Source organism: Haplochromis burtoni, unplaced genomic scaffold (assembly GCF_018398535.1).
Source record: "Haplochromis burtoni strain Fernald_Lab_line unplaced genomic scaffold, NCSU_Asbu1 Contig_60, whole genome shotgun sequence".
Taxonomy (NCBI): Eukaryota; Metazoa; Chordata; class Actinopteri; order Cichliformes; family Cichlidae; genus Haplochromis; species Haplochromis burtoni.
The window spans coordinates 1,472,479-1,498,227 of record NW_024582421.1 but is presented as its reverse complement, the minus strand read 5'-3'; the positions used below and the strand labels follow the sequence as shown (position 1 = coordinate 1,498,227).

Sequence of the window (25,749 nt, the reverse complement as noted above, 5' to 3'; positions counted from 1 at the left end):
TGCTTCATTAGTGAACCAACAATTGACTTCTTTTCTTTCAAAATAACATCACTCTTTAATCTCAACCCTGAGTCAACATACGAGTCAGGGAACACATAAATAGGAACAGAGTGGTAAATAGTAACCAGTAAAATCAGTATACCTCAATTATAACTCCACAGAGCACAGCAGACCCATTTTAACACTTGCAGAATAATGCAGCTCATTGAGAGCACTGGGGAACTAATGGGTTGCCAGTTTGAGTAATATGGACCAAATTTGCCTTCCTATGTGTTTATGACTGGTGACCGCATACTCCATGTGTGTGTGTAAGCGTCTGAAAACTTGAACATATGTGAATGTTTTTCATGCGTAAAGGAATGGTCGTGGTCTTGCTCGTTTCTTTGTGTGCGCTGTGTTGTAAGTCCCAGTGTGCATGTGTGTTCATGTTCCCAATGCTAAGCGGCCTGCCGTGACGATTTCAGGATGAAGAATGTGGGTCTACATGTCAAAGATGTAGATGCAGTTAAACAGTTAAATAGGGGGAGCTACAAAAAGAGAGGTTAACCATGCAAAGCAGCTGTCTGCTGCTTTCTCTATTCGACATGTCTGTGCTAAATGTGTATTTGTGTTTGTTTGCACTAACACCACTGATTATCTGAACAAGTAACAATTTTCATCAGCAATAACAGGACAGTCAGTGGGCTTAATAGTAGTAAGACAACAATTAGCAGCTTGTTGTTGGTGTGTTTTTATTGAGTGCTATAGTTCACTTTTTGGCAGCTGGAAATCCAAATGATGTGTTTCTGCTTCCGATTTCTAGGAATGACTAACACTGTTAATGTTACACATCTATCAGTTTTACTATATAAAACATCACCATTCAGCCTTTCCAATGTCCAGCCCTGTATGTGGAGTCTCAGTTTTATAGCAGCGTAGTCATAGCGACTAGAACAAAAATGATCGTTCTTACACTGCCACCATGTGGTCAAAACACAGATGACACTCCAGTCCTGGTAAATTAAAAGTTGAAATAAACTAAATTTAATAAAAGATTGATCTAAATGTATCTTTCTGTAAAACATATAAAACAAGTAAGTCACTTAAAAATGTAATATTTACACTTCTTTAACCTGCAAGGAGACTAAAAATCAGTGTTTGAAATTTAGTTGTTTCCTTTTTTCTGTTCTTTAAAATTGTCATCATTTTTATTGGACCATCATTCTGAGGTACTGAGAACCTGTAGTTGAATGTTTTTGTAGTGTGAAGTGCATTTAGTTACTATTTTATGTGCAGCTAACTTCCTGTTTTTTCATATTTATGTAACTTCATGAAATCAGTTCATTCTGAGTTGAACAGGAGAGATTACAAGCAAATCTGGAAGTAACTGCATATTTTTATTGTGTTAATGAAAAAAAACATGACAAGACATTTCACAAATAACTGGGAGTATTACAGTGCACCACGTTACTTTGGCCTTCGACCTTTGAACTTTCATCTACAGACCACTCTACACACAGCTGTTCCTTTGCCATTATATACAGAGCTTTGCTTTCCCCCCCGAGACTCACACACGGACACACACGCATAAAACAGAAGCATACAATTCACCCACCCTCACACACACACACACACAAACACACACATACAAGCTTCTCCTTGTGAGCTGTTGAACAGGGGTGCGTCACATGACATGGAATCCAACAGGACTATTTGATTGGAGGACTGTGTGCACATCAAAGACTCTAAGTGGACACTGTCTTTAAGGAAGAGCTTCTCCATTGGCTGTAATGTACAAAATTGTTGGGGATGAGTAATTTTAAGCAAAACACAAACAACACAGATGTAAATCTACATGTATAGGAAAAATAAAAATCCACCACAACATATCAGCTTATCTTTGCACATAAATACATACGAATAATAATAATAATAATATTCAACATTGTGCTTTCTTTCTCCCCATCTCTTTCTTGCCACCACACCTTTGTCAAATGCATTAGCCACTAACATTGGTCATGCAATTTCAAGCACAAAACAACAGCTGGGTTAAAAGGAATACTCAGGCAGTTTGACATCACTACCAGTGTAAAAAAAATGCAGTTTTGTAAGAAGGAAAACCCCTATAGAGTTAATATTAGCACAACTTAAGTAGTTCTGTGAATAAAAAGCAGGCGTTGGCACATGCAGAGACTAGCAGCATGCTCCTGCAATGAAAATCAGTTTACTTATTTACTTATGCAGTAACCCCTCTCTACCTGGACGTGGTGTCAAAATGCAGAGTGTCCCTTTTACAGGCGTCAGTCGGTTCAGTTCAGTTTAACGAGTTAATTACATCTCTATAAAGAAGGTATATAAATAACAGCAACAATGAATCCAAACATCAAAAGTCCACTCACAGGTCTAGTTTATGCCATGAAACATAAACAGACCACATATTCATCATGAAAAACAGACTGAACGCAAATAGAAAGCATGTTTTATTTTACAAGGCCAGCCAGTTTCACTTTCTTTCATGTGGATAGACTATGATACATTAAAGTATGGTACCACAGGTAGGCTTCACCTAAGCCTGTACACACAATGGACACTAGGGGCAGGGCTACACACACAATGTTAGCACAGACAACCAACAAACAAAGACTTCTATACAGACAGTACACAGCGAGAGATTAGACTAAGACATGAGAAGGAAGACCTTATAGTACTAATTGTCCATTATGTAGGGATGACATCATTAAGCAGCAGAAATCAGTAATACTAATGACCGGAACACCAAACCGAGAAGTGATTACAACAGTGTATGAAGTCAGATAGAGTTGTTTTTCTTTTCTGTTGCAGTGAAAATGTGCTGTGGTTTTTATAACCGTGCTAGACGAAGAATCTGTGACTCGCTTAATTTAAATCTTTGCATAACTATTTAAAAACAAACAATATATGCAAGAACAGTGTAAAACAAAAGAAGTACCACTTCGAATACCAAAAAAAAAAAAAAAATTAAAATTAAAATTATAGACTCACTCATAAATATCATGCTAATATATATACCGCAACGTAGCCCAGAAACACAGGTTGTCATACTTGGAGTCCACCAATATCTTTCCTTTTCCTCTTCATCCTGCTTGCCATATTAATGCTCCTCACCCAAAAAACACCCGTCATCATTTCGTCTTAATGTTTACGCACAAAATGTTGAAATCAGCTAATTTTTAATCTTTGGAGTGAGGTTTTGGATTATGTCAGAGCTCTTCCTACTGTATTTCTTGTATTTTTACACATAACAGATACCAGGTTAGTTTTAGACATACTTATTTAGGTTATTATTTGCTTTCAAACTGATTTCTTTGTGCTCCATCTGTGTCTTTGTACTGTAAACATTTTTTTGTCATTTCATGGAATTCCGAGTAGATTTTCCTCTACTCTTTCTACAGTGGTTCAAGCCAGTATGTAAAACAATATATGTAATCACATCAGGCCAAATATGCCTGCTCTCTAACTATGACCACCTGCTTTGCATTGTTTAATTTAGTTTGCTGTGACATGCCTTAAATTGCCCGAGGAAACTGCAAAAGATATTTTTTTAAACAGCAAAATATAACATAACCAGTTATTTGCTGTGATGATCTGCTCCACAGGATGCCAGCTCTTTCTTTTGTGACAGCTTTATGTAATATGCGCAAAACCATGGAAAGGTGACATTATTATGAATGCACTTGCTGTGTACAACACCACAGGAAGTTGTTCATTTCTATGAACAAGTTTCAAATGTTACTTTTTTTTTAACTGCCTGTGCAACTGAACTCAAATAGTAATGTGTTTCCAGTTACTTTTTTGTACGTTCCAGTTGCTCCGTTCGGTCCCATTGTGCATAAAACAAGAGTCCACACTTTTGCTACGCTGGCAGGAAATCTTCAGGGCAGAAAAGCCGTTTGGAGTTAATCCAAAACTTTTGGGCTTACATTTGTTTCTGTGGTTCAGTCCTTTAAAACAGTGTGCACACTGTGACGCACTAACTACACGCAATGTGTAATTGGATTTTTTGAGATGTGGAAATCCTTTGCTATGAACCCATGACAGGTAAGTGAGTTTATTGCTCACACATAAAGGTGTGTTTACTCCCATGTATCTGCTAGTAAACTCACTAATCTAGTGGAACTATAAAGGGATCGTGCAGAATCAGTTAGAGCAGCACATGCAGGGACTGGCCAGTGGGATGAGGACTCAGGGATTGGACTACCATATAGTGGGGGCATCCATAGATAAATATACACAATAGAGGAGGTGCTGTGTGTGTCCGTGTGTGTAAGTGTGTGCGTATGTGGGTGTATCTGTATGCGTGAACACCTCCAGGAGTTCTTGGTTTCTCAGTCTCTGTCGTTCTCCTGCTTTCTTCTTGTTTCAGTCATTCTTTTCTCCCTCCATTTCTTTCTCCACATCGTTACTCCCCTGCACTGCGTGGCGCACGCGGGTTTGGTTTCCCATCGTGGGTCCGACGGTTTCTCCCCTTCCTTATCTCCTGAAGATGCTTCCATTTCTTATTAGGTGGGCGGACAGCAGGACGCAGAGGTGCGATGTCCTTACCCACCTGGTCACCACCGGTGTTCCTGCGTGCCCAAACCTGCTCGCAAATCTGGTCAACCGTGTTTAGGTTCGGATGGTCCACCAGCTGCATGAAGTCCCGGTACCAAAGCTTTTGATTGGTCATTGTTGGTCCGCCTCCGCTGCGGGGGTCTAATCGAACAGGGGCATCGGAGGGTAGATTGGAGACAAATGAAGGTGTGGAAGGTACGAGTTCTAAGGTGATGCCTAGTAAAGTTTGGGTGAAGCCATGCTCCATTGCATGGCACTGGTAGATGCCAATATCTCTTTTCAGGACACGGCGAATCAGAAGACCTCTGTCTGTCTGGAGTATGCGATCATCTAGACGGACCTATAAGCAAGAAAAAAGCAACTTAACTCATGAAAAGAAATAAGCTCTAAAGCTGCAAAGCTGTTGTTTGCTAAAGTAATTATAAACGAAAGAATTTGATTTCTGATCTGATCTGATGATGCAAACACACACAAAACCTTTTCATGACCTATAAATGCCACAGTATACTTTAATGACTTCTCGGTCATCATCTCTGGCCAGTGTCAGCCATTCCTCTCACCTCTTCTCGTCGATTCTGTGGATGTTTCTGGAAGGTCCAGGTGATTCTGGCCTGAAGGGATTTGGGGACGCACTCTAAGAAAGTACTACTTCCCTCTACACCATACAGCTTCTTCTCTGCAATACGATGCTTATGATGATCTGCAGGGGGCAGCAGAGACAAACACAAAATGAGTCAATGTAGAGCAGCACATGTGCTCGCTAATAACAAAACATTTCCAGGTTAGAATAAGACAGAGGAACCTGGAAGGATAGGATGGTGAATCCAGAAATGTTACTAGAAAAAACAGACAGGCAGACATATCGTTTTCTAAAATGAGTGATATGACCCTAAATCTTAACCACAGCCATAAAATTGCACAAAAGTACTCACAAGACCTAAAAGTCAGCCTACATCAAGGCCAGAGGTGGGGAGAGGATTACACAGATTACTGGTGAAACAATGGTCTACAAACTGCCAAACAGACTCCTGATCAGCATTTTATGGTACTTTGGGGTAGTGCCGATCTCATCACAGACAATTACTCTGACCTTCATTAGTTTTACACAACACAGCTTGCATGCCAAATGATGTAATCGCATTACTCAGGAGCTCCTTCAGTTTGAGCAATTAGCCTGATTCAGTTTTGTGGCAGCAAGACAGCAACAAAATGCTGGTATTGTGGCCTGAGCGGACAGAGGTCACCAGGGGTGAAAGCGGGGAATATTTTAGATTATTTGGCATAAGGACTGTAAGATTTCAGATGGCAAGCTTCTCAATGAGTCCAAGAAGCATCAGACTACAGCTTGCATAGTTTAGTCTTAACAAATAGGATTAACACCAGTTTTCCTAACATGTCTACAAAAATCATTGTTGTTGATATGGAAATGATGAAAGAATTGTACCTCCTGAGCACAGAGTGTTAGGGTCTCCATTTCTTACATCCTGGCGGCGAAAACGTCTGTAACAAGTTTGACATTTTAGTTTAAGAAAAGGAATGTTTTATTGCACGACAGTATTTGCAAATTCACTTTTTTCTTTTATAGGTCATGTAAATGTCAAAGACCTCTTTGTGTTTGGCAGGTAGCGAGTACAGGAAGTTCCATCCCAGGCACAGTACGGGTCTCTGGCCAGGCAACACTCAGCGCAGGCCTTCCCGTATACACTGCAGCGGTGAAGTGGAATCTGGGCAAGGCCTGTGTCAGAGCCGACATACAGCTGTTGCTGTGAAAACAAAGCAAGCAAAGAGAAGCATTTAAAACATGCTTTATTCTGAAACAGCACAACAGCTTATGTGCCAGAAATACCATCCATGTGTCCATTTTGGAAATTTATGTTGGCTCTCTTTGGTTATATTGTGCATTATCCATCATCACCATTCTGATTTAGTACAGCCTCAGATACTATATTGCTCTTTCGGGGCATATAAATATATTGCTGTGCAGATAAACAGGTCGATTAATTTCTAAGTCTAGATATGTCAACCATTTCCACTGTGAAGAGGAAATAATTGACTAAAGATAATACAGTGCTGCACTGTTTGACATACTCTTAAAAACATGATTTTGGGGCTTTTAAGAATTAAACAAGCATACCCGCTTTGAGGAGATCTGCATGTTGATGATAGATGAGGCGTCCTGGGAAGGAGAAGAGATGTACCAAACTAAATAACATACTTTTTAGATTTGACCAAAATTATCAGTATGTAGTTCAATTTTATTTATATGGCACCAAATCAAAACTTCAAGGTGCTTTATATCGTAAGGTAAATATACTACAATAATACAATAAACAATGGATGTATACATGCATATGTATACAATGTTCTTTCAAACTATCCTTTGTTTTCCTCTTTAGGTCGTGTCCAGGGAGTACAGTACACTTAATAAAAGGCATGCAAGTTTGAATGATCCATTAATTTCAACACTTCATTGAGATTTAATGCTTGTAAGAATACAACATGTCATGATGACTAAATGTGCTAAATACATGTACTTTCATGTACACAGTTTTCTTACTTTGAAAACTTCCAACTCCTCCAGTAAAAGTTCCTCCATGTTGTTCCAGCTCTCCTTGGGGACACTGATCACCTTTAGTACTGTCCCTTTATCTGAAATTTCACACACACAACCGCTTAATAACTAATTTCATCATTTTCCTGTTTAACCCTAGAGTTAGAAATGATTACTGCTCATTCACCTGTGCCAATGAACATGACATCGTACTGTCCATCAGCAGCATTGACTCTGTCCACAGCGATCTGTGTAAAGCTGTAGTCCACATTGGTCCTGATGAAGATGGGCCTTCGGCTCATAGGGTAGACCGGGTTGTACATTAGAGGGTGGTGACGCGCGAACTGAATCACATCATCTGGGAAACCCTTTGTTGACTCAAAGCTGCCGAATGTCTTGCTGGGGCACTAAAGAAGGGCAGAAAAAATCGAATTAGTATTTTGGGAACTTAAAAAGTTTACATTGAGGTTAGTGCACTTTACTGAACATCAGTGGGGATACAAATAAAAAGAGGATTTTAAAAAACTACTACTACAGTGAAACTACTGTGAGTACACATTTTCTCTCAGGACCTGAATGCGTGAACGTGCATGCATGCGGCTGCTGTAAAGCTCTGCAAAAAACAGCTGACTCTGAGTCAGTGCTCTCCTATTTACTATGTTTGGACTCGGTCATTGCACAATGACTGATATTTGATGAGTAAACTTGTTTTGTCTTTCTGGATGTAAACTGAAATTAAATGCCGAACTTCTCAGCACTTTAGCTGACCTGAAGTACACAAAGCACAGTTCAACAGAGAGGTGATTATGGTGTGATGGGTCTCAAGGACTTAAAAGAGATTTACACCAGGTCAGAGTCCAGCCACCCTCTTTAATTAAAATTCCAGTCCTGGATTTTCTAAATGCTGAAAACTCAATTTAGCATCATGCAGCGTCTATTCTCATACAATTCCACGTTTTTCTTTTTACTAATTTGCACTTTATTGAGCCACACTGTTTTTTTGTTTTTTTTTGTGGGTTAAGCATTTTAAATCAGAATGTGCATTATGTGCACTTTTTGCGTAAATGTACTTGTAAGCATGATCGCGTTCTTAAAATCTGATTTGTTCTGCTAATTTTACAATCCAGCGAGGTAATGATGGCGTGAGGGAGGGTTTTCTATAGGCCAAATACAATTAGTATTCTGCATTCATACAATAGGGATTGTTCTCCAGCAGCAGTAACAGCTGAAGCTCTGCATAACAAATCCTGCTGATGCTACACTTGTGTGCTTAGCTGAATGGAAAGGCCCATAATGAGCACATATTGATTGAAAGGAAAGGGGGTTTGGAAGAAAAAAATATTTAATATTGAATACTGTCTCAATGTGACTATGAGGCCATTTTTTTACAACTTTTTTGTTTTGTTTTGAGTTTTAGTTTGAGGCAACAAATTCAACACTGAAGACATACTAAAGAATATTACACTGTATGTGATGGTCTAGCATTATTAATTTATTGGGTCATTATATCTATGGCAATGTGTTATATATTATAGGATGTATATATGTTTTGTACTTAAAATCAGATTTTAAGTAATAACTAAACATTAACGTAATCTAAAATATACACTTCCAAGTAAAAGTTTCTCACAATTACGCAAATATGTGTACATTTACTTGATCAGCCAACACTGCACTGCTGGAAACTCTAGATACTGTGACGCTGATGCGCTTTTATGATTACTGACATACCATTCCGGGGCGGGGATAGGGCACTTTTCCCTGGAAGGGGACCCACTGGTAGTTGGGCCCCTCTTTGTGAGCAAATGGCCCCAGGAAGGCCCTCCGGATGTCATTCATGGAGTAGAGACACACAGCTGAGCCTTTAAATACACTGCTGCTGGTGGACAGAGGGAGTTGGGTTAGATGCAACAAAAACACGCAAAATACACAAAAACGTCTCTCCTCACACACAGACATGCACAAACATACACACGTAATATGAACAGATTCTGACCTGGAAGTGGAGAAGACGGTGTAAACCAGAGGGTTCTTTCTGTCTCTCGTCTGCAGCAGGAAAACATCGCCTAAGGATGCACACACACACACACACTGGTCAGGTGGCAGTAGACTAACGGTCAAAGGTTGAGTGAAAGATAAACAAAACCCTTTGGCCATGTCTAAGAACCTTAACGAGACATGTTACTGATAACTGAGGGTCATGACATGGAACAAAATCCACCACAGGTTCATGCAGCTTATAAAAATCTTTTAAACAAACTGAGTTTCATTAAGTTTTTGCTTCACTTGTCAGGTTTGAGATCTCCATAATAAACAAGAGCGTATTTCTTAGTCTTGAGCCACAAAATGTGTTTCCATGTACTTCAATGAAATTCCTGCTTCTAAAGACATAACATGGTGCACATACTTTAATAGAACAAAAACTTCAGATTAACAATTATTTATTTTTACATGGATATAGTTGGAAAAAATCAAGGTCAAGACAAGAGACTGAAAGTTCATGAGGGAATGTGATGGACAGATGTGGCCAAAGGGTAATTTAGACTTTAGCCTAAACCACTTACTTTTCCTTTCACTATGTCATGAGATAAGCACAAAGACAGATCATATTATAGCCCACAGATACAGCCTAGAAAGCTCTATCGGAAACATCTTGAGAGCTGAAACTCGTGCAGCTGCTCAGCAAACCACATGACTGCAGGTTCGGGGAGACGTTGCATAACAACAAATAGCTCCTTCTTTTAAAAATATATTCCAATAATAATTTTAGTGATACGTATAAGTAATTTCTCATTTTGGTAAAAGTAAATCCTGAATTCCAGATAGAGTGAAACAAACCAAAAGCCACTTGTTTTTTATTTGAAAGAAATCTCTGGTCATTTCAGGTATAGTTAGCTAAATAACTGGCCTGCATGTCTTTTTATTACACCTAACTGACTCATTATGAAGGTGAAAACCCCATAAAAAGGTTCCTAAATGCTTTATTGTTTATATTTTAAAGCACTATTGCTGATTTTAAAAATTACAACAGAAAAATTCTGAATGTCGACTGTAAATCATGTTTGAATGTCAGGTCTCTGATAAAAACTCTGACTTTGTGCTAAAGTGATACTGAGCTCTTCTGATCTTCATGACAGACTCACTGTTAGTGTCTATTCTCTGATGGAATAACTTCCACAATTAGTTTTTGCACTGCGGGTTAATGCTAAATTTATTATAAACAGGAATATTTCAGTTTATAAAAAAACAAAAAAACAAGATGAGGAGTGCCAAACTACCAAACATCACAGCTATGTCCATTTTGTATTCACAGATAGCTTTAAAAGGCAAAAAATGTGCCTAACATTGCTCTTAGGATACTCATCAGCTTGACTTGCATTTTATAACTTCTTATGGGTATGGGTCAGTACTGGACACTGCTCTGAGGATGGGTTCAAAAAAGGGTCATTTTTTCCAGAGGAACAAACATGATTTACATTTGTCCTCTAAGTCCAAGGATCCCTCATAGAATCACACTATATTTCACCAGACATTCATTTTATTACAACTGCAAAATGTGGTTAGAAATTGGCGTCTATGCGCCAAACTCATAAATCTCCTCCTGGAGCCAAAGGATAGGGGTTGAAAGAGTGGCACCGTCATGTCAGAGGAAGATATGGAAGGTTTTGGAGCTTAAACAGACCACAAAACTGGGAATGTGTGCTTGGTGTGCAAGGTGTACAGGACAGTCTTTAGAAAAGGCTTTTAAAAATATACACATATATACATATATATATATAATGAAAAGTATAACTTCTCGGTGGAAATTCATATGGGTTTACAGGAAAATTGTGGTTTCTTTGTCATTTGATATGCTTTATAAATTTAGTCTCACTTCTGGATTTCATCTCCTGAAAACACATTATAGGTTTTTGTCATATGAAGAGTTACCAGAGACGAGCCTCTAACTTTCTCTAAACCCACAGCAAAAACATTGGCTTTCGATCAGGCCAGAATCTATTACCAATTAATCTGTCACTCATGCTTGCTCCAAGTCTGCAGGAATGTTAGACTGAATGGTAATCTACAATTGAGGTCAGAAATCCTTTTTTTTTTATTATGCGTTCCAGGACCTTTTCTCCATTTGCCCGCAGAATGTCCTTCTGGATAAAAATCCAAAAAGGAAAATCAGCACTTTTTTTTTTTGCTTTTCTGTTCTCTGTCTACTGAAAAGTGAGACTACCAGATTATAATGCACAATATCTTAGAAGCGGTGACAGGAAAAACAAAACGTTAGTAATGACCAAAGTTTTTTGGTGAAAGTGGCAAACAACCTAACAGGAGGAGGATGTCGAGTGAAAGCTTTGTTTACTTCATTTATGTTATATCATATTTTTACTCAGCACAATTTTCATCTTAAAATAGTTCACACAGTACATACTTGTACTTCTGACAGTTTGCACAGCTGTACTTACGCAGCTCATCGAAGTATGTGTCGCTGCCATCAGCTCCTGGTACCGAGCAGATCAGACGGGTCTTCAGAAATGTTGTCCACTTGTTCACCAGGCTTCGCTGACCGCCCATATCATTCTGATTGGAGAAAAAATAGCCAAGATAAATTTAAGAGGATATTTTATTTATATTTGTCAACAATCCAGCTGGAATTGCTGCTGGATTTTACCCTGCACAGCTGTCCGATTCTGGAGTAGGTAGATTTTCCCAACCCTTGAGCCTCAACCGCTGTCTCCCGGAAGAAGAAAAAGACCTTATCGTCATCTGGGTTCTCACTTTCAGGGACCCAAAAGGACCCAACAAACTTTGGTTCTGGTAAAGAAAATCAAAGAAAAAAATTTGTCAAAAATAGCCTTTCCTATCAACACAGTGTAATTCTTCATGTGAGTCGTCTCAACACATAATCTGATAAAAAAAAAAAGACAAAAGTGCACCATTAAGCCATCTTGAATCATGCTGTTCAGTGCGGATAGAGGGGCGTTTCCCCAGGCTTCTGAAGATGGTGAAGTCCCTTCCCATTAAATCTGTGGCCACGCCTGCATACAGCTCATCACCTAGGAGACAGAATTAGTCAACGACTGTTTGGATAATATATTTGTAGTACGTGAAATCAGCCCAATTTCAAGACCCATTAAATGAACGTTCTTATTCAGTCATCTCATATTAGTTTGCATGGGTTCAATTACCGACGAGCACAGATGCAGCGTTGTGTCGAGGATCATACGGACTCTTTCCTTTCCCGTCCTCCACTTCAGAGGGGTCAATCCTGAACACGTGGTCCTGATGGACACAGGAGGGAAGGGAATTTACAGCGTGATTATATTTGCATAGTCCTTCTATAAATTGGGGGTTTAATTTTATTTTTGAGATTTGTTGTAAAGTAGATGTAAATTCCAAATTCTTTATACACTTAAGACCATATTTTAAGGGTCTGTCGACAGGTACACTGAATAGAGACTAAATTGGTTGGCAGAGGACTGAAGTTTCTGTGTTTGAAACATCTTATTTTCAGCAGATGAGAACAGATAAAGACATTGTATAATATTTTTAGACTTTCTTGTTACACTGTTGCATAGTGAGTGTCGTGTAGGTTGTGTTTTGTACATTCCTCACCTCCATCCTGTGTCCCACCTCGACAAAGGCACAGGTGGGGTGGAAAGCACCCGTTCCACAGGCGTATAAGTGGGTGCGGTTATAGTGGTGTACAATCTTCACGTAGTTCACGCAGTCAGACTGAAAGACACACACACATATAGTACTTATTATTAACTTAAAGGCTGATCTTTAGGAAGCTTTAGGAAGGAAACTGTTTTGTGATTGGCACTCTACAAATTCTGAGACAGAGTGTTAGGTACACTACTGAAACACAATTCTTGCATGAAATACAATGCCCTTTTTTCCAAGCCTGACATAGTGGTAGTGTTTACCTTTAAATACAGTAAATAGCTGTCTGCCATTTAGTCTATGATGTCCCCAGATCCATCTCCTACTCACAGGTTTGACATCATGTGTGTCCTGGTTAATACGACTGACTAACAATCAAATGGTCAAATGAATATCCACACGTAATTTAACCATGTTTCCTAAACTGCTATAATATCACCAATCTCTATAATAACCTTGCTGTCAAGTTTCTTTGACTTATATGTATACATTTATAGAAAAGAATGCAAAATAGTTACATAAAGAAATAAGATAAACTTATATTTCATTATCCATTTTATTTTTGCCAGACTTATATCTTTTCAAACCATTTTAATCTTTGTTCTATGTCTTCTTATTTCCATTATCCTGGCTTCTTTCTAATAACAAGCAAGCATGTTATTGATTCATAGAGACATCTGTTCATCTCAGAATCAGGTTACACTGAGATGGATCTCAAGAGAGTGCTGGAAAAAAAGATTTACTGTATACTAAGATAATGGATGGTACATTTTTCTTCCTGTCTTCAAACACCACGCTTTGAGGTGATTAGCCCATAAAGAGATGATACTATAAGTGGACTGCTGTGGATACTACAATTATTGCCATTATCATGAGAATCTCACACCACAGATTTATATTGAATATGAATTTTTATAAATGATTTTCTGTATTGTGATTACGAAAGTGTTCAAAACAACATGTCATCAGTACATTGTTTGTTTCTTATATATTCACACACTGTAGCACACATTTAAGCTTTTATCTTTCCATTTTGCGCTTGTCTACTTCTCCCCAGACAGGTCACTGTAACATCTGTCTGTCGATTGTTGTGAGTATTGGTGGATCTAAAGGTTTGGAAAGACATGAATCTCACTGTCAACAGCAGACAGTCATAATGCAAACAGCTCAGAGCCTGGATCATTTGGACAATTAAAAGACAAATTAATCATTTTTGGAGTAAATATGCAGAATATCAGTTTCTGTGTAAGCGTTCATAGAAAGTGAATTGTTTGGCCTGCTGTTTTCCAGGTCTCCTGCACGGCAACAGTTTAGTCAGCCAATCGATTGGTTAAACACCTTTATGTGTGCGTGTATACACTACAACAAGTAAACTTGTGTATTCACACAACAACTCCATCTCTAATCCCCTGGTAGGTTTTAAAGGCTGAATGGCAAGCCTTTGTTCTAAACCACTGAAGGTTATAGATATGTGTGTGTGTGTCTCAGGGGGCAGAGAAAGGTGAGGCACTCAGCAGAGCAGGAGGCTGACAGAGAAAAGTCTTTGATGTGACAAAGGAGAGAGATCAGGAGGGTAGGGAAAAGATGCATGAGCGACCCTGAAAAGATACAAAAAGAATGAGGTGAAATGATGACAGCAATCACTTTTTCTCATTGTCTGATCAGTGTGTGTGTGTGTGTGTGTGCATACATACAGAAGGGTTTGGGTGTGTGGAAGGGTTGGGTGTGTGTGTGTGTGGGGGGGTTAACGGGTTCCCCGGACAACCTTTGACATGCCACTGACTCATTAGTTGAAACAGTGAGCAAAATGAGGGCTGTGACCTCACAGCAGCTTGAGCTCTAAGTCTTGCCTTCACGTTTTATAATGCTGCATTGTTCTGCTGTAGATGTCTTTTTCTCTGTTTCTCTTTGTTCCTTCTGTAGATGATTAACCTGATTTACAGCATTAATGTAGTATTTTAGCCACTATCTGTGCTCTGTTTATGGTATTTGGCTCCATATCGATTGCTATCATATAAACTATGCTTCTTTGAGCATTTTATGTGAAGTGTAACGTGTTCTGGTTCAGTGGCTATTTTTGTGTTTGTCAGGTGCATAAAATTAAATCTACCAGGATGTCCTTGAACTAAATCAGATTTTGTCATTTGTCCTGAAAATCTGAAACACTTCATATAAGGATTATTTAAATATATATACAGGGTAGTTTGCTTTTGAAATACAAAGAAAATCCATAATACGATCAGAGAGATCAGGAAGAGTGTGGAAGTAGAAACATCACTGACTTTTCACTGAGACTGGAGTGTTGACTGTGAGACCATTTTTATGTTTTGCTTTCACTTGTTGTTTGGTTAGGCTGAGGCACCAACGCTATTTGGCTAGCTCGTTCCACTGGCTAAGTTACCAGGGTGCCTAGATGCACTCCATCTAAGACATGACATGGTTTCTGGAGGTCACTTAACTTTAAAAAACAACTAGGCTGTTATAAAAGCTGCTGGAAGCTTGTATTTTCCATTTGGTTAAAACCAGAACAAACTGTTTGAATTTGTGTAAAAGCAAAGATTCCAAGAGATGCAGGAAGCTTTAATAAAGTTAATGGCAGAGAGGGTTTGACTTGATGGGAATGGTGATGTTCATTAGATACACAACATATCACAGTGTAATAACATAGGAATGCCTTTGATCATCTCTGTGAAACGGGACAATGCAGTATCAGGGGATACTGGCAGGCCACATTTCTCCTAAAAATGGACTGATTTCTGGAATCTGACTCTCTAAGTGATATACATAAGAGGGTGCCTTCTTTCCATTTGTTTCCAATTCTTTTCACCGTTGTTTGTGTGTGAATTCCTGCACAGTGATCGTCTACACAATGCTGGAAAAGAAAATGTTCTTTGGTGGTTTCAGACATACTTGGTGGTCACTGAGCTTCTTCTCTCAGTAGTTAAAGATTAACACAATTCAGTTTGTGTCTTCCAGAAAGACTAACATGAGTATTTGGAAGAGTTCTCCTTTTTAAATTAATTCTTCCCATTGAGCTATTGGACTTCATTCATAATCTAATTCATAATGTCCCAGAACTCATTGTGCAACATGCAGCTTCTTGGATACCTTTAAAAAAATCAATTTTGATTTACAATTGTGATTAATGCATCTTCCACAGAGCATTTTACATAAGAAATTGCTTTGAATGATATACTTATGAAAGAAGAAAAGGATTTTTATTATTAATTCCTACCAATTGATTTATTAATGGGTCTTGGAAGGCACTGAAAGTTACCAAGTGGGTACTGAAATGACAGCATAAACACACAATCTATCACTTCTGCGGTTCTGAATATGACTCCGGCCTTACAGTGACGCCTCAGAGTGCTGAGTCAGACCAAGTGTCTGGGTAAACTGTCAACTGTTTACTGCCCCGCTCTAATTCTGTTTATCTGCATGTGTCTGTGTTTGTCTTAGTGTGCTGGCACATGCAAGGTGGTTTTACTGTTTGAAGGACTGGAGGGTTGTAAATAACAATATTAGATGAGGACAGGGAATATGAAGAAAGGACCAAACATGGAAAATGAGTGGAGGGAAGAGATCAAGTGGCAGGGAGAGCTTTTGACCTCTTCCTATAGAAAACACATTTCTCTGTAATTAGGGTCAATAGTGCGTGGTGGAGGTTTGGGTGAGTTTTCACACAGAAAAGGATAAAAGAGGATAAAAATAACATTTCAAAGGATAGAAATGTGAGTAAAAAAACTACTTTAATGCAAAATCTGTCATTTTCTTTGAACTTTTGTCTTATCACTTTCTTTCTCCCACAATAACTCATTATCTTCTTCATTACATTAATTCTCTTCATCACTCACAGTCTCCACAGTTACTCGCACTTTCGAACAGGACATATGCATACAGAAAACTGAACACACTCATGCACAGACAGACACACACACAGACTCCTGGTCAGGTGAAATTAGAGCCTGGATTTTTGTATGAATGGAGCCCGTTGTCTGTCTGCTACAGCTGTATAATCACACTGATGACGGGTTTGTTTTACACACACATAAAGACACATTCACAGACATTAGACACACACACTGGAAACTTACACATACAGGGATAAATGTACACACAGACACTGTCAAACACTTGAGTATAAATACATTATAAATAGACACATTTATGGTATATCTGCATAAGCAGATGTGATGTTACTGTTTTAAACAGTTAAAGCCACGAAGTACCTACACACACACTGACCTGTACAGTTATCTAATTGTAATCTTGGGTGGTCTATAGGTTCTTGGTGGCCTCTACATGTTGGTCAGTGAAGCCAAGCCCCCCCTGCCCACACTACATCCACATGCAGAACATTACACAGAAAATCTTTTTTTGGCACTTAAATAATAAGTCAAGGGAACTTGATGGTGGCGTATCTTTTGGTAAACTCTGCTGTGAGTTCAGTCATGGAGACTTTGTGCATGCAGTCATCTCAGAACGGAATCAGAATCAGATCAAATCATCCAAATAGAAACACTTTAACAATCAGGGTTTTGCTTCATTTCCTGTTAATCTGCATCTTATTGCTACTGCTGCAGGTCATGTCCAAGATGCTCTTTATTAACCTCACTCAGTCCGTCCATCCTCATATAGATAATAAACATCCAATTCAACCTAATGTAAGGAGCCACATTTTTACAAGCAACGGGTCAATATTTAGATTTCTGTGACCTCACTGCATTGCATCATATCGTCAAAGCGAAGGTATGTAACTGTTATTTTCTGCTGCACATATTCTTCCAGTGAGGAAGAACCCAGTGAGTTGTTCTCATAGTGAATATATCAAAGATCTTCAGCAAGAACTGTGTTTCCAACTGAGTTTCTCTGATTCACTAACCCAGTGCAATACAAAGTTTAATATTTAAGTGACATTTAAAAAATGAAATGTTTGCATTGATCCCAAACCTGTCTGGTTAGACAGTGTGTGTGTAAACACTGAGTGTGAGCTCTACATCAGACGGTGTGGATATCATTCAAATAGGGCTCAAAGAAACAAATTTGGAGGAAGTAATCTCACCACATGGCAGGTCCAAAAGTAGGAGTGCTGCACCTATTATTACATGTTATCTGTTTAAATGTGGTGTTTCTGTCTTGTGATGACTCCCATGACTCGAGTGGATTAAAAGGTAGCATTGTGTTAGGCTGGGTAGGAGTGGACGCTTACATTCTGCACTTGGAGCTCAGTAGCAATGCTTATTGAACTGTATGTAAAATGAGACATGGTTAAAGTGGATGTTATGATGCATTATGTTTCATAAAAACTCAATTTAGCTAACAGGTTGTAGTTAAATATTCCTTGAGTAATAATAATAATAATAATAATAATAATAATAATAATAATAATAATAATAATGCAGTGTGTATTATTGCATAGGATGATGACAACACACATCTAAAAACTTTCAGGTTCCACATCTGAACTGTATCAGCTGTAAACTTTTATAAATCAAAGCAGAGATCACAGACAAGATAAAACACAGGCGTAGCTGTGGGGTCGGGCCAATAAAGCCAATACCTGGTGTTCTTAAAAACTTTCTATCGTTCTATCTGAGGCTTCTGGATGGTGATAGCTGTGGTTGCAAAAGGACTTCCAGCCCCATTGAAGCCTATCTGGAAACAGCTCTCTGTCTTTACCACTGTAAACAATTTCCTGCCTTGTTTATGTTCCCGGTCACTTGTTTTGTGTTATACTGAATAAAAAATGAAGTCTACCTTGCAAATCTCAGTCCTTCTATGCTTCAGAATTATGGATTATCTTTGGTATGAAACTACAAGCTCATTGGTTAACTAGCTGTCAATCACAAGTCATTAGTGAATGAGCGCGTGGTTTCACAGTCAGACCCGCCCTTCCTTTTTTCAACGAAGCTGGTGACAGCAAAAACATTTATTGGAAGGCTTGAAAACAGGGCTTTACCAGGTGATATCACAGTACCCACATCAATTTTTATTTCTCTGGTAAAAATGAAAACATGAAATCACAGGGCTAAGGTGACGTGTGGTGTGATCACTTACAGTGATGTCTTTGCCAGCCCAGTTACACTCCTCCCTCCAGTCAACAGGGGCAGGCCAATAGATCTGAAACAGGCAGACAAAGATCAGTCCATCTTGTAAATTTACTCTGGATTTTTAATTTGGCTAAATTCGATTATTTAGAGTGTACCAGAGATGCATTTCCTCATAATATCAGGACTTAAACCATCAAGTGTAAGAACAGTTTGATCCATCTCTTTCTTTCTAACCTATTTTATCCTGCAGCCATTCAACAACATTGCAAAAAAAAACAACCCAAAAAAACAGGGAGAGCTACAGTGAATCTGCACACCCAGCTCATAAATCAAACTCCCTCATCTACCTAAAACCAACAGAGGTTTCATATCTGACAGATAGAAACTTGCAATTTACTCCAAGCAGCTGTGGACAGATGTGTTTTGTGGGCTTTTTTTGTGTGTAACTCTAGTGTCTATACATTTCAGTTCTTTTGCCAGTGTGTGTACTGTATACTCAAGTCTTTTTGCAGCTCTGATTATACTCCAAAGGCAAAGGCCTCACAAAGTGTACCTTTTTGATATGAATCATAACCTCTTTTGCATAAATGTTTTTTTCTTATCTCCGTCCAGCTCTTTGATTTTCTACCTTCCTCTATGGCTACAACACTTCTCTTTTCCCCTCAGGTCAGACACTTAAGTAGACTCATATGTGCACGGATGTTATTTTCTAAAGGGTGTGTTTGTAAAAATGTTTCCACACTTCTGAATATTTCCTTCAGGAATGCAAGAATACAAACCACAGGTGACTAACTTTGTGAGTCAAAATAATAAATGATTCTTAGAAAGTAAACAATGTTGCAGTGGTTGTAAGAATGACTCACTTTCATCTGCTGCCAGTATAATCACCTAAGATAGTTAACAAAAGGTCACAAAATATTTTCATGGCAAATGTATTTGGAGTTGTTCAGATTTATCTCTTCTGGTAATGGTTTGTGTATTACCAGGGGAAATGCTGTGTTTATAAAACAGTTCCTTATTTTATGGATAACTTTTTAAAAAGCCTTGTGCACATGAGAATCTAAAATTAAATCTACTCACAACCGTTAAAACACAGAGTTGAAAATGTTGAAATCTCAGCAGCAGTAACTTAGTTTTGATCAACAGACCGCTCACACTCCCACATGTTTTACAGCTGTACAAGTTTGGTTTTGGGGGTTGTTTCTGGCCAACCTTGTGTTCTTGTTTGGCGATGTTGTCCAACGACAGAGACAGCAGGAAGTTCTTGGCTCCCACAAACAGTCGACCCCTCTCTTCATCCAACAGCAGGGCGCTAAAGCAGCAGGAACGCTCCAGCTCAAACCGTCGCACTCCGTGGAACTGCTGCAACTCTGAAAATGTAGATTTACAGGGTGGACCTCAGTCAAACACTGATATGGGTCGATGATTTCCACATAACTTAAAGATAAAGCTATTAAGTATGGGAGAACCCGCCTATGCATTTGTGTTAGTGTGTAGGTGCCAATGTGTTTGCCTGTATTTATGGAGAAATGTTCTTATGTGTTGACATACAGAAAAGAGATAACTCGGATAACTTTGAAGGGGCTTTAGTTTTGGACCAGTCTTTTGTTCTTTACTTGTCTTTTTTGTTGTATAGTGAAGTAAACTTTTTTATTAATTATGTTCTTCAGAAAGTAAGTAAAGAATCATAAAATCTTTGCGTTCAAAGCTGTCATCAGCGTCTTCAGATCCACATCAGTTAGTTGGCTACAGGGCTTCCACAAGTCACGCTGCTAAAAAAAAAACCTCAACATCTTATGTATTTCAGTATATTTCTGAGCTGTGTCCTAAGGCCAGTGACTTGTGAAACGAGCAGGATGAAATCCTCTGACAGTAATGACACTATATTAGTTTCAGTGGAAAAACTGAATGTCTTTACCATTTCCAAACTGGCAAGAAAAAGTTCTAGAGGAACAGTGCCCAGGAAAATTTAGCTTGTATTTGTAAATTTAAACTATAATAGTCACCCCAAGCTTAATGGAAAAAAAAAAGAATTAAAAACTGTGTTCTTGGCTTGAGGAAACTAAGAAATAAAGGGACTACATCCTCCCCTACGTGCTCAGCTCAAACTGGGAGCTTAAGAAAACAAGACCAAAGCCCTCCTCACTTCGACATTAAAATGTCTTTTATTAGTCTGCCATTGTTCTAATGTGAATTTATAACTTTAATTAAGTCTTTGACGCCACCCAATAGCCACCAGCATGACATCAGGGACTTTTATTCAGCCCCACCATACTGTGGTGGCAATAACCCTGGGCTTGAGGACATAGTGTGTTAAAAACATGTGTATGATACCTGCCTTCTGCTAAATGCAGTTACTTTTACTTTAAGATCCAAGTGTATTGGTGTTTAATATTTTACTGCTCCTTTCTTGAGTGCCGGTACAGAATATCTGTCAAGAAAATATTATTTGACAGCCCAAATCTACTTTAAGTAGTTGAGTTAAGTAATGGTTACTTCATCCTTTAAACAAGTAATAATGCTTTCTACTCAATAAAAAGCAGCAGTCAAAAATGCCATTTAATGCAGCATTGCTAACTAAAAACAAAAAATGTAGTATTAATTAATATACTCTCAGATAGATCAGCTGTACAGCATGTCATTGTGAAACGCTTGTTTTTAATGTTTAACATATTATGTTTATGTTAGCTAAAATCCTAACAACAGCAACATTACCAAACACACAGAAAGGCATCAGCAATTTAGCTTCATTGCTAAAGTGGCTAAAATTGTTTATAGGACTCTACTTTTATGTCAAAGTAGTATTTTAATAACCGCCTACAGCCTAATTAGGAACCAAGAAACTCTCACTGTTGACACTCATTTGTCATTTGTGTTTCAAATAAAACTAGAATAGTCTTAAGTCTTCTCATAATAAATGCTTCAAGTTACCTTCAGCCCAAATTCAGGCGGGTACATGTCTCAGCTGTGCAAACGGTCTGCAGTCAGCTTCATGGCCTTGGCCAGTTCATTCAGGCTGTAATTACCAGCTTGGTTTATGTGGCTGTGTTGGGCATTGAGCTGCCTTCTTCTAACATACAATACCCAAGATGAAACACAAAACCGTGCTACTGCGTGTTTAAGTTGTGTGTGTGTGTGTTTAAGTTGTGTGTGTGTGTGTCTATGGCTGTGAATCACAGCAGCCACAAATTACAGTTGGCTACTGTTCAGCTGCATATACTTTCAAAAGGATAAAGCTGAATATTACATGAAACAGAGAAAGTGGGGTGTGTGCGTGCGTGTGGTTTGTGTAGATACTTTTCTAACTATTACGGGCAGTGGAAGAGAGAAATTGCCTTTTTTTTTTTTTTAGAAAGAACCAGAACTTTTATCATCAAAGCTTTTGTTCTTACCTTTATATGATAACTTCATGCGCGGTGAAGTGGATGATGAAGAGGAGGAGGAAGAAGAAGAAGAAGCTGAAGAGGAGGTGCGGGTCACGGTGCTGGAGGACACATGGGCAGCGGCCAGCCCCAGCAGGAACAGAGAGCTGCAGGTGACCATCGTGGCCACCACCATCATCATCATAGTCATCATTTTGGCAAACGTAAAGCAAACTCCTTTCTTTCAAAAGCAGAGTCTGTCAATTTATTTATTTAAGTTTTAATTTATTAATAGAAGCTATAGTTGTGTCCTGGTTCTGATTCAGTCTTCAGAATCTGTGTGACAGAAGCAGGGACCGGCCTTTTAAGGATTTATTGGAAGGATCCTTGAAAAAGTGTTGGCTTCTATTTTTTTTCTCTTCCAGTCTTCTTTTTAGAGTCTCAATAATCAGCGTAACGTCGTTCTCTTGGGACTCTGAAGGATGATCAAGCTGAACTCTCACATCAAAGATGGGCCATAAACATTAAACATGGACACATAGACCTGAAAATAAAGACAGAGAAGTAACAAATTTAGAAATATGCACTGCTAGTACACGTGTGCTTATGCCAGGGATGCCCCCATGCACAAACACACACACACACACACACACACACACACACACACACACACACACACTGCTGTCTGAGGTATTTTTAGTCAGACTCAGATTGATGCTCCTGCCAGGCTATGCTAATGCCAGCCTCCATTATGGCAACACTATAATCTCTTCACATTACAGCAAGACTCAGGGACAGTATCCAAAGCGCGCCCGCACACACAAACACACACACACACATAATCTCTGACCTTGTGTGATGAATACTGTGTGTGCAAGATAGAGATATGCTTTGCGCACTGCCAAGCCAAGCGCAAACTCTCCATGTCTGTGGCACTGCCAGCTCACACACACATATACACATCCAGCACTCACACACTCGCTTGCTTGCTCACACTCTTCCTCGCTCCCTCCACACTGGCAGACAGTGTCACTGAATGAGATCTCTTCATTGTGAGGGACTAATGAGCCGACAGTGATGAAGATGGATGAATGGATGAGCACATCAGTTCTTACAACAGTGTCACTTGTGAGCGAATCCAGCCTCACAAAATGAGCGATTGTTGGCTTCTGGTATCAATATTGACTTACACAGTAATAGATAAATGAAATTACAAGTTATTTAGAGATTTACAGTGTTGCTTTTTCCCCAATCTGGTTTACACATGGCTTCTATAATGTTTTTTTTCTCGGTCTCCTGATGTATTGGATTTGCGGAAATTAATGAGACAGACTTGCTATTGTTTCAGAAAATTCCCCAATAACATCTTACGGCACTGTCAATGCCAAAGCATGAGGGAGGTCAGTGGCTTGTAGTCCTACATCTATATGAATGTTGTGCTGCAAAAAAAAAAAAAAGGGAAAAAAAGTGCGCAGTGAACACACACCTCTCTTTCAGTACTTTGGACTCTGCAGGCAGCAGGAACAATAAAGCCTTTCAGTAGAAACAGTCTCCTTTATTATATTGCACCTCACAGTTGGCACTCAGTAACAGGCAGACAGTTGGCTTTTCCCCTCTTTTCATTTTCAATCTTTACTTATTTTCCTCCTTCTAACAATTACCTCTATCACTTCCCTTCATCTGTCACCCTCTATAAAAACCCCTCTTGTGTCTTGGCAATAAAATCAGCTGTTCAATAATAATCTGCTCTTTACTGCAGACTAGATCTCCCTGTCTTGACTGGGGCAATATTAGACGTAAAATAACAGTGTCTTTCTTTGCTTGGGATACTTTAAATGAGGGGTAAGGCCAAAAAAGATTTGTGGATATATTTAAACTGTAGTCTATTGCTAGCCATATGTTTTCAACTAGAGCCAAATCAGCTGACTTTGTAATGCACTATAAATGAATGCAACATTTGTTTTCCACTAATAACTACAAAAGATGATCCAAGAGAGAAAAAGATATCAGTCAGAGCAACTAAGAAAAAGAAGAAGCAGTATTTCTCCCTGGAGTAATTTAGATTTGGCAGCATGGCGCTGTACACAGCCCTCCTCACCTTTCTACGACTACAGAAACAATAAGGCGGGAAGAATAGACTAGGCATCTGCAACAACAGACATGATACTGATTGTCAGACACATATGGGTTGATTTTGGATTGTAAAGTGGCTTGCAGATGCAGGCAGAAGTTTAATATCAGAATCTGAGATTTGTCAGCCATTAGTTGTAGTGGGATGCCACTGACCTCAGTGTACGTAGAGGTGTTGTGTCTACGTTCCGCGAGGATGACTGTGTGAACAGAGTGAGGCCTGTCATCACCAACATCATCTCAGCCATATTTAAAGCATGCCAAGCTTTCAAATACTCACTTTGCTCTAAGCTGGAACAACTTTCTTATTAGTTTCAAATTCCTGGTTATCACTGAAAACTAAAGAATCACTTTAAAGCACAATATACATAAGATGAGAAAACACACATACACTATACAGACATAGACCCGTCTGCGCTGTTGGCACAGAGTTTTATGAATAATGGAGCTCTTGAAGCGTAGAGACAGGAGAGCTCTCATAAGCTCATGGCTCCCAGGCCACAACACAACAAGACAGAGCTTAACAGGAACATAAACTCTCACATACCCTCCAGTATCTAAACACACGCACATTTGTGAATGGACAAAAGCACACATGCAAGGCTATATCCCAGCACAGCCTGCTATCTGCTACTTTAACTCGCTGTTTTCGAATTGAAGAGGTCTTGGGTGATTTCACAGATGTTCGCTGAGTGCAAAGTTTCCCAGCTAGCATTAAAGAAGTGATCACAAGAGCACTAAACTGTGCTGAGGTCTGTGAAACAGAAAGGCCGAAGCACAAGGCTGCATGTCTATGCACGCTCAAGTTTCTGCACTGAACTGCAAAGATGCTGCAGTATTTCAAGGGGAAGGACATCAGCACTCTCATCAGCTGCAGCTACGTGACACAAGAACAGAAGCGAGCACGCACACGCGCGCAATTCACGTCACACTCCCTGGAAGCGACAAGAGGAGCAGCGAAACCCTCACACTCCTGTTGGCTGCTATAAAAGGAACGACTGGTCCCATTGTTCCTCCGAGACACCCCGAGCTGTGTGTTGCAGTGTTTGTGTGCATCCTATAACTCTGGCTTCATGAGTTGAAGAGTCTATTATTGTTCCTCTTCATCACATCACATCACAGCCCTGTGAGCAGGCACACACACACAAACGTTTGTATGTATTCATATACAAGGATGTAGGAGAATATATCCCCATCTAAAAAACTAGCCCTTCTCAGCACACACACACACACACATGCATGCACATGCAGAGGCAAACACAAAGTCCTTGCATGTTCCATAATGGATCTTAATAATAAAAAAAAGCCATTGGGGCCGCTGACACTTGCATTCAGTTCAGCTTCAATAGACATGGAGCAGCAGCATGCCAAGAGGGAATGGATTAAAAGTAAAGAGAAAGACACAGAGAGAGAGAGATTCTGGGTGGGGGGG

At 39.2% G+C, this 25,749-nt stretch overlaps 1 protein-coding gene across 3 annotated transcripts in view; it reads right to left on the bottom strand.

Moving 5' to 3' along the window:
* Positions 1 to 1,357: 1,357 nt before the first annotated feature.
* The window catches only part of sema3b (sema domain, immunoglobulin domain (Ig), short basic domain, secreted, (semaphorin) 3B), a 78,618-nt gene continuing 54,226 nt past the window's right edge, over positions 1,358 to 25,749 (bottom strand). For all 3 annotated transcript variants that reach the window (XM_005937846.3, XM_042221054.1, XM_042221055.1), the window contains 17 exons: positions 22,218 to 22,731; positions 20,038 to 20,195; positions 18,833 to 18,895; positions 12,725 to 12,844; positions 12,298 to 12,391; positions 12,046 to 12,165; positions 11,781 to 11,923; positions 11,575 to 11,689; positions 9,117 to 9,186; positions 8,852 to 8,996; positions 7,308 to 7,527; positions 7,127 to 7,218; positions 6,704 to 6,745; positions 6,175 to 6,332; positions 6,014 to 6,069; positions 5,130 to 5,269; positions 1,358 to 4,909 (listed from right to left, as the gene is read on the bottom strand). In XM_005937846.3, coding sequence (XP_005937908.1) covers positions 4,418 to 4,909; positions 5,130 to 5,269; positions 6,014 to 6,069; positions 6,175 to 6,332; positions 6,704 to 6,745; positions 7,127 to 7,218; positions 7,308 to 7,527; positions 8,852 to 8,996; positions 9,117 to 9,186; positions 11,575 to 11,689; positions 11,781 to 11,923; positions 12,046 to 12,165; positions 12,298 to 12,391; positions 12,725 to 12,844; positions 18,833 to 18,895; positions 20,038 to 20,195; positions 22,218 to 22,401 — 2,412 coding nt within the window. In that variant the 5' untranslated portion in view covers positions 22,402 to 22,731 and the 3' untranslated portion in view covers positions 1,358 to 4,417. The remainder of the gene's footprint in view (positions 4,910 to 5,129; positions 5,270 to 6,013; positions 6,070 to 6,174; positions 6,333 to 6,703; positions 6,746 to 7,126; positions 7,219 to 7,307; positions 7,528 to 8,851; positions 8,997 to 9,116; positions 9,187 to 11,574; positions 11,690 to 11,780; positions 11,924 to 12,045; positions 12,166 to 12,297; positions 12,392 to 12,724; positions 12,845 to 18,832; positions 18,896 to 20,037; positions 20,196 to 22,217; positions 22,732 to 25,749) is intronic.